General features: G+C 37.3%; 1 protein-coding gene across 12 annotated transcripts in view; it reads right to left on the bottom strand.

The window, feature by feature from the left end:
- Positions 1-10,000, bottom strand: part of FOXP2 (forkhead box P2) — a 405,984-nt gene that overhangs the window by 184,740 nt on the left and 211,244 nt on the right. For 9 of the 12 annotated variants that reach the window (XM_077178958.1, XM_077178957.1, XM_077178959.1 and 6 more), the window contains one exon: positions 4,245-4,422. In XM_077178958.1, the coding sequence (XP_077035073.1) occupies positions 4,245-4,412 (168 nt within the window). In that variant the 5' untranslated portion in view covers positions 4,413-4,422. Of the gene's footprint in view, positions 1-4,244; positions 4,423-4,638; positions 4,836-7,634; positions 7,657-10,000 lie in introns of those variants that run through there. The other 3 variants (XM_077178956.1, XM_077178955.1, XM_077178962.1) reach the window with 3 other exon arrangements.

Raw genomic sequence — 10,000 nt, 5'->3', positions numbered from 1 at the left:
TAAGAAATAGTTCTAGGGGCATACCAGGACTTTGGTAAAATTACTTTCTGGTATTTTAGGACATTCTCAATTCTATAATAAATTAAAGATTAGACCATATGTGTGCCTGAATTTCCCCTACTAGCTCAACATCTGCTAATTTGGTAATAGCTGCTCTGAAAGTCCTATAAATGAACCTAGCAGACTTTTGCTCTTTTAAGCCTGTAACACTTCTGCATACCTTTCCATAATTTTAACTTCTTTTTTAAATCACTAGGAAGAGACATTTTTGCCTAATATGCTGGGGTCAATTTGAGTAATAATAAGTACAATCAGATGCAGTAAGAAGTTTTCTATTTAACTTAAATATCATCAGTATGTTTTATGGCTTTTGCTACAGGTGTATCAGCTGCACATTTTTATGTCACTTTTTACTTAAAACTTCCTCTAAAGTATGAGAAAATTATTTTCTCTTTCAAAGAGCCAAAATGCAAGTTTCTAGCAGTTTAGTAAAAAGAATTACTTTCCAACATACAGAAACATAAGTTTTGTTAACACCTAATTTAAGACTTCACATAATAAACAAACTCCTATTATTTTCCTCCTCCTTTTTAAATAATCATGAGGAAAAAACACACAAGAAAACAAAACTTCTATTTTTTCATCATTAAGAAAACCTGAATGATAGTAGCATATTTTTAATTTTGGAAATATTATTCATATTTTGTAACAATAAAATGCTAGTAATGATATACTAACAAAATAAAACTGCTTTGAAGAAATAACATTATACATAGTCAACTGAAACAGCTTCTAAGCCATAAATTCCCATAAAACATTTAAAAAGATTATCTTGGTAGCATTGACTTAATGAATGCTCAAAATGCAAGCTCAAATCTACCCTGCAAAGCAATCATGGTTTTTTAGCAACTATTTTGACCTTAGTGACACAAACAATTAATTCTACAAACTTAATATAAAAATAAAATTCTACATCTAATGCAGAATAATCTGTCAATGTATTTAATCAAGGATATGCTTTTTTTCATGTATTATACATTCTAGTATCTAACACTGATTTTAATATACAAGGAAAAAAATGAAAATGAAAAGCTCAGAAGTGTCTGAATGTACACATACAAAAGAGGATGCTCACCGTAAGCCAAAAAAAGCAGAAGACAAGTCTGAGCAGACTACAGTTTGCATCATATTTTTAAAATAAAATTCTACACTCACTTTAGCAATATTTATAAATCTATAAATATCAACAGCAAGATAAGAAGTTGCTTACATCCTAGTCATACATCTTCAAAGCCGACCTGATGACTTGTGACAGCACCCAATCCATTTATCACCGAGTATATATTACAATATATTATAGAATGCTGTCATTCAGTCTTGATACATGGATGAGGAATAACTCCCTGATTTAAGTCAAACTTCTCATTTCTATATAAAGACCACAACAACACAATTCATCAAGAAAATAACAAGCGTCCAAACTCCATATAGTTGCCTACAAGAACATAATAAAGTCTGTTCTATCTTATTTCCCTTCTATAAATCCATACATAAATAACTTAAAAAAATTAATTTAGCCTAACTAGTCTTCTGCATAGCCTAAAATTTCTCTCATTTAACTTTCTCCAGCAAATATTCATGCCACAGTAAAAACTTATTTTATGATTTTACTTGGCTGATAAACCTTTTCTTAAGCATTAGCATCCCTTTACGCAGCTGCCTAGTTGAAGGAAATTATTAAAACCAGCAATCATTTACTTGCTTCCTTAAAAAAAGAGCTATTAAAAACTTGATTTTTCTGTTTGAAGACTCCCAATAAAATGATTCAGAGAAGCTAAATCCAGAATGTTAAACCATGAAATGAGTACATCTTGCACATATTTAAACAATAAAAAAACCTAACAATAATAATTGCTAGGGTTTCCTCTGTTTTTCTGTGTGTCAAAGTTTTCCAGACAAGTGTCACAAATTAAAAACATCATTTACAGAATTACTACAGTGACAATAATAAAAGCAACCATCATTTTCCTCTTTATTCATATTTCAAAAGGCCTCTGTTCAAAAACAGGGAGGGGGAAAAGAAACAGAAAAAGGGGAAGAAAAGCAAAAGTAGCACAAAGCTATGCCTGTTATCTGAAGGACATCCTACTGTATGTTTACTAGTGTTTATGTTTCACATCAACATATTTTATAGAAGGATTCATATGCCTAACTCAAGTTGTATTTAAATCCTATGGTGCAGACCCTACCATAAAACGCCTCTTGAGTCCTATTAACTGTACCCATGGTTTTACTTTGCCTGTCTGCTTATTTAAGATCTAATCACAATTTTGAAGAAAAGATTGTCACTTCTAAGCCTGTCCCCTCAGAACCTGTCTGTTATTAGAACTCAACTGGATATTTTCATCTTCAGTTGTAATTCTCTGTGGTCTTTGCAAATGCTGTCTACTGGAATCTCTGGCTGTATGGACAAATTGGCTACACATGCCTAGGACTGCTACTTTGAGAAACATGTAAGTGGCACATTATTCTATTAGCATTTTTGTGTTTTAAAGTACTTCACTTAAATTTAGTTTCCTAAACATAGTCACCAATTTGATACACTCTTTCTCAACGAAGATTTTAAAATTCTGTTAAAACCTGAACACCTGAATAAAGATGATGGCATGATTTTCAACAAAAACAATATTAAATTTTATATTTATTTATACGTATACAATTTTATATTAAAATAGTATAAAAATACAAGGTGTATATATACATAATCATGTATATAGAGAGAGGTAGAAACCTGCTAAGAACATAATGAAGACACTGAAACCTGTATTTTTTCAGACTGGCATGCTTTAAGTGCTCAATTGTTAAAACAGAATACACTTGAATTTGAAGCAAGGCACAGATTTAAGCCTTAACAACTTCTCATATTTCAATCTATAACTATTTCCCTCTTCCACATTTTCTGTCACCATTTAAAACATTCAACTATAAATGTAGCAAGTGTACACTGCTTAATTCAGCACTAAAAATTATTCAATTTTAAGAGCTATTATGACCTGTTATTTCAGAGGCCCATGCACATGCAATGTATCTATCATGTTAAAACATGTTTCTATAAAATAGCACTTTTATAATAGTTTACCTGACAGAAAACAACTTTCCTTCCATTAACGTAATACCTGACATTGAAATGAAAAACCTCAGCATTTAAAATTAAGGGCTTGAACTCCAAAGGTGCTGAGTGGGCTCAACAAATAAAGGATGAGGCAGCGAAGACTTTCAGGAGTTTGAAGCAGGTACTGGGCACATTGCAGAATCAGACCCCGATTGTTTACCAAACAATCTGGGCTTCACAGCATTAGTACAATCTGTGTTCCCTGATTCAGAGGCAACTCCTTAGGCAGAAAAAGTAGGAGTTTTGTTTGTTCAGGTTTTAAAAGGAAGAGAAATTTTACAGTGACAAAAATTAATGGATTGCATCTTGTAATTAGGTGGTGTCAGCAGCCAGAGGACGGTTGAATTTTACAGTTTTAAACATAACAGTAGTTCTCCATTAAATTGTTGGGAACACGAACAGACAATTTAAAAAATATGTCTTCAAAATGAGAAGGGAAACAGACCTGCAGAAAAGCTGCTTCTTCTCTTTTCCCATGTTTTCAAAATTACACATCCATATTACAGCTCATGCACACGCAAGCACATGCAGACAGGAACGCTGTCTTTTTTATTTCAGTGCTTTTGAACTAACCAGCATTTTTTAATTACACCTATGACAGCAAAGTATCTTTACTGAGAAAAGTCACTCTGGTCCCTTCACTAGGGTCCCTTCACTGCCCAGCTCCGACTTTGGCACAATTCATTGCAAGCGAAGCAAAGTCTCAAGTAATGTGGCCCTCTGGTGGAAAAGCCCGCACCACGTCCTGCACGCCGAACCGCACAGTAAACTAACAGCTCCTGAAAACATGCACTGCAAGGCTTCGGCACAACTTTTATAAATACGCAGCAGGATTTTAATCACCAGGCAAGCCTGGTGGCATGCAGCCATATCAGCAAGATGCTGCTGCCACAAGAACGGGATCCTTCCATTTCAGCATTATCGTGCACTAAAACAACAACAAATAATGCCCCACACTCTTCACTTCCACGACACTCCGCATTCAGCACGCACCAAGGGTCTACAAAAAGGTCCCCCTCTGAAAACAGCCCTTTATTTGTTTAAAAACAAACAGGAAACAAAACAAACTTACCTGCTGTTGTTGCAGATGCAGCAGTTCTACTGTGCTTACTTCAGTGCTCGTGTCACCACTTGATCTTCCATCTCTGCTGCCAGCATCTAATTGGCTGCTTAGAGTGCTCATTCCATTTTGATTCATTGAACTGTTGCTTATTGTCTCTGTCGCAGATTCCTGCATCATGACTTAATACCTAAAAGTGATTAAGAAGTATCAATTAACACACGCGTTACACCTTCACACTTCCATTATCAAGATGTGCCTCTCTGCCAATTACACAGACAGCATCTTTAGAAGAAGAAAAAAGCCTCGCGGAGCCGTTTACCAAGAAATGCAATGCAAACTCTGCTTTCATACAGCTGCTAATCACTGGAATTATGATTTCTATAAGCAAGCTTTGTGTGCTTACATTTAACGGCCAAAATAACACACCATGCACGCAGCATGGTCAATAGCATTTATGAACGACTACGTTTTAAAGTCTACCTATAAAACCAGTTTAAGTGAAGGCACGATTTCACACACTGCTCTATATTTCCTATTATCTAGCTTTGACAACCATGGATGACTATACAGCCTTATTTAAAATATTCACTATCTTGATTCTGTCAGAATTTTACAGCATATCTTATGCAAGGCTGTTGTTTAATGATGCACAGCTAATCATACAAAATTAAAATTTTGTAAGGGTGTTACAAATCATATGGTATCAACCAATGATAAATAGTATAATGGGCTTCTCCTTTTTTGTGACTAAATAAAATTTTGCCTCGGAGGCATTTTAAGAAAAAGCTCCTGCTGCAAACACGTCAGATATTGCCTATTTTTTTAATCAAACGCCTGATATTCATTTATTTTTCTGACATTTAAAACATTTAATACTGTCCTTCCTGGGAAGTAATTAAGCTTATGCATGAGCAGCAATCAAACTGTTCACTTGAAGATGACTTAAAACTCAATTTTAACATAGGCAAATAAATGAAAGATATAAAATTAATTTTCCAGGCATGTATTAGATATGAAAGCTGGAAATAAAATCTATCAAGAATATCACTAATGATTGTGCTAAAAACAGCATAAATTATGCATATTACCTTCTCTACAGTAATAAATGTTTTATCATTTTCACTGCATAAATATACTGTACTTTCAGGATAGCAATGAGATGTCCTGCCAAGATCAGTTGAAATCTTTGCAGTAAATAAAGAACCAACGTGCCCTTACAAACCAGAATTTCAAGGCGCATTTTGTATCTGTAATATGGAAAGGTCAGCGTCTCTTCTCAGAGCCACCAAAGTCCTCTCCTGCTCTTGCAGGGTCAGAATGCAGCTCCCTTCCTTCATCCTCTCTCCCGACCTACTGACAAGAGTCCTCACAACAACCTGGCTCAGCTGTGATTTTAAAAAACACCTCTGACGGGAGAGGGATGTGTAAGCAAACTTAGGAAAGGAAACAAAGCTTGCTGCTTAGCCTAATTATTTAACTTAGCTATTTTTTCCCTTGCAAAGTATGAGCAACTGCCTTTCCTTAAAAAAAAAAAAAAAAAAGAAAAAAAAAAAGAAAAGAAAGCAGGAAAAGGATCATTACAACTTCAACTATCTGCATGGGATATTAATTAAAATGCAGAAACAAGATCCTACAAGATAAAGTAAAAGTATATATTGTGTGAAAAATGTTAAAATAGCAAAAGATGAGTTATTTAAGGATGGTCTGGTCAGAAATAAACAGGATGCAAAAAGCCTAAACACAAACACAGTTAACATAAAGGAGGGCAGCTGTTATAGTCCAGTAAACAACAGCAGTACCAGATGTGTTTATGAAGAAACAGTCCTCCTAAAACACTTATGAACATCAGCAAAGAAAAATAATAGAAATGGAAAATGTGATACAAGCAGTGATGAATTTTACAAGGCAAAAACAAAGCTAATACTCTTTTCTGAGATTAGGCAGCTAATAAGTATTCAAATTAGGCATAAATTTTACATGTACAATGTTTAAAATATTCAGAGAAAAGGGTCTGATTGCCCTTAGTAGTTATATGAAAATTCTAATGCGGATATGCCACAACTGTGGAAGCAGACAGCCCTTTCCGATTTTTACAATATTTACTTTCAATAAAAGGACGTGTATATCAGAGTGGAAATTTATTTGAGACTTCATCAGCTGTATCGTTACAAGGATTTGGAAATTTGGGAAATTCAAACGTAAATCCTTCAGTGAAACAAAGATTTAACCAAGAGACAGGTTCATCTTTTACAAATTCAAACATTAGACAATAAGAGTGGTACATTTAGCCAGGCACATTAAAAGGGCAAAGAGGGGTAAATGTTAGATAATCAAAAACATTACAAAACACCTAGAAATGTAATAAATAAATAGACCATCCCTCCTCTTTTTATATCTCTCTGACTGTTTCATTGCAATTAACAAAGAAGGGTTAAATGTCTTCCAGTTCACATTAACCAAAGGGTTTTATGTCTTGTGGATTTTGTATCCTCGCAAAGCCCCAGAGTGTAGTTCAGGCTCTACATTTAAAGTTAAAGTGCCTGTGAGCCAGCAGAACAGGCTTTAACATAACATGACCAGCAACACCACTCTGGCAATAGAAAACAAAAAATCCGATCCAACAGCTGGGTACAGACAGAATGAAACTACAGAGTAACAGTACTAGAAAGGGCAATTTATTTTGAACTGAACAAGACATATTTTTATGAAGATAAAAGAGACCCTATAATTTTATGTTAAAAATAAAATTTGGGGGGTGTTTATCTAGTTTTAAAATGATATTTTTAAGAACAACACTAAAACTTTGGCTAGAGTAATGCACTGGGTTGGTTGTCCTCAGCCCCCTCCTCACTGTCAGCAACTAAAAAAGGGCTGCTAGAGAAAGCAAGAGCATAGAAGCTCTTTCTTTTCCCTTCTTTTCTTTTGCATAGATGTACATATACACATGAGTCTACACACATGTGTATGTACTATCAACTCTAAATCCTCACAAACTGAAGCACTGAAAACAGACAAACAAGGATGATTTCTAATGTCTATGTATCAGTATCCGAGTTATTGGTAGCAAAATAATTTGAAACTGCAACATCTCACTGAGCAAACTAATGTACTTTTTTTCTTGTTTTTACAACAGTAGTGCAGATTGTTACCAAAATAAGCATAAATAAACACAAAGGAAATAGACAGGTATCACCCAGATACTAAGGCTGTAAATTTGGAAATTCAAATAGGACAAGAAAAAATATACAGGTCCCTGTTTACATACATTTATAGACATTCATACTTTCTAATCCTTCTCTTTTCTCTTGCTGTCACACTCGCTGTCAGTCATGAGCATGCCTACACAGGCACACATGCACACACGCACCCACATTCACAGACACATTCACCAGCACCTACTTCTGTTGTGATTCTGCAACTCTTGGCGCCAAAGGTGGGATATAAGCTTTGCTACCCGATGTTTTAAACAAAGGTATGGGGAAATATTTTCTGCTGTCTGCAAGAGAGAGTGAAATTGTGGATAATTTTAGAGAGTGGTTGAGCTGCAGGTTGAATACCTAATCCTGCCAGGACAGCCAAGCTATCACCCACACCAAAAAAAGAAATACTCCACCTCGTTGAGTTCGAAGCTACAGCTGTACTTTTCTCCCCTGCAGCGAACTGGACATTTTCTATGCACCCGTGTGCCCGCACGTGCAGGCGTGTGGGTTTTAAGGCGGCAAGTCACTGTACAGATACTTATTCTCTACACCACTTCCCTTTTGAAACATTAAACTGACACTGGAACTGACTGCACAAGATTGCATTTTCTCTTCCTAAACAACTTGAATTGAAAGGTTACTTAGTGTAACAATATTTACTTGCAGAATTGTGTTGTTACCAGGGGTATAATGGATGGTGGCTATGCAGGTTTACGCAAGAATGAGTGAAGCATGAGGCATTAGCCATGTGTTTGACATGTTTCAAATTGCTATAATCCAGCATTAAACACACCCAGCAATTCATGCCATTTCTTGCAGCCATAATCTTGAATAAAGCGTGCACAACCACTTATTATATAAATTAGTATATGACTCCCTGTTATAGTCACAACAGTGCTTTTGTGTTTATTTTGCATCAAGACGGGGTCTTTTATTTGTACAAATAGCAGGATAGCGCGCGGTGCCGCAATTAAACCTCCTCGGTTTATGGCGGGGTGTGTGCCATACCCGGCTGGCAGGGTCTGCGGTGCCCGGCGCGGCCCGGGTGGTGCGGGCGGCCCGGCCCCGGCACGAAGGAAGGCCCCGGCACGAAGGAAGGCCCCGGCACGAAGGAAGGTCCCGGCCCGGCCCGGGGCTGCGGCGGGAGCGGCGCCGGCGCGGCCGCCAGGGGGCGGCCCTGCGCGCGCGGCCCGGCCTCGGCGTGCCGCGCACGTGCCGCTCACGCGAGGCCCGGCCCGGTCCGCGCGGAGCCGCGTGCGCCCCGGGAGCCCCGCGGGGCCGGCGCCGGGAGCGCGCGGAGCCGCCGCTGGCCGCGCGCCCCCGCGGGGAGCCCCTCGCGGCGGGCCCGGCCGGAGCGGGGCGGCGGCGGAGGAGCCCTCACAGCGGCGCTGCCTCGCTCCCTCCGACAGACGGAACCCAGCTTGCGGCCTTTTAGAACCGGACTGTGATGGAAAAGCAGAGGTGAGGAGCTAGGCTTAAATAATAGTAACTTTTGTGCTCTGCTGGAATTAATTCATCATTGACACAAGATCTGAAGTCTTGCGCTGGTGTACGCTAAAAGCCTTTAATACTTAAAATTGCTTAATAAATCAAAATGCCAAATATTAAGGACATAGCTGAATGTGTGAGAACAAAAAATTTGGAAAGCTAAGAGAACATTTATAAAGGTGTTTTTTTTTTTCTTTATCCAAAACAACTTTCAAAGCTTGAGTTAAGCACAGACAAGTCATTGCATAATTTTTAAATATGTTCCTAAGTTAATACACTTAAAACACCTATTAGGCCAAACACCATTGTAATACTGTAAAATAAAGTATTGGTATTAATAGGTGTAAAATAAAGTATCTATATAAATGGTTTGATACACTACTGTCTGCTCAAATAAGTTTTCCCTGTAAAAATGTGAAATATGCCCAAACACCTTGTGCTGGAAGTTCTTTCAGAAAAACAGAGCTTCCAGTTCTACATTACAGGACATAGTATAATCAGAAAGAATACGTATCATCTGCATCAGTGATCAAAATCAGCATCTTTCATGAGAAAAAATATAATTTTCATGGTAAAAAAATAATATATTCAAAGTGATATAATCGTTTCAGTATTTGCAATATCCTCACTAGTGAAGACGGTAGGTGTGAATAAAGTAAAAAGTTCAAAAACTGATAAAATAGGCAGCAGTGGGACAACAGTGCCTTGATCCCAACACAGAAAGCACTGATATTCTGAAGAATTCAAGCTGTAGTATAAAACTTTTAAGTGGACATTCATATGGTGGGCCTCTGAAGGCCTTTTAAAACACAGACTTATAATAAAATTGGCAACTGGATTTTGCAAATTAGCACAGATGAGATTTATTTTACTTGAGATACGTGAGACACCAACAGTTCAGCATCCTCACCCACACACGGCTCCAGGTAAAGAAAACACGCATCCTTCCTGCAGGCTTATCTTAACAGGTGCACTTGGCTGGCATGAGGAAGCATCAGGAAATCAGATTAATTGATTTGTGCTAAACTGCAACTGAAAAAACAAGCATTGTCTAAAATATTTATCTCTCCACTATAA

This window comes from Agelaius phoeniceus, chromosome 5 (assembly GCF_051311805.1).
Source record: "Agelaius phoeniceus isolate bAgePho1 chromosome 5, bAgePho1.hap1, whole genome shotgun sequence".
NCBI classification, from domain to species: domain Eukaryota; kingdom Metazoa; phylum Chordata; class Aves; order Passeriformes; family Icteridae; genus Agelaius; species Agelaius phoeniceus.
Note: the sequence above shows the minus strand (reverse complement) of the source record. Positions and strands in the feature narration are given on the sequence as shown.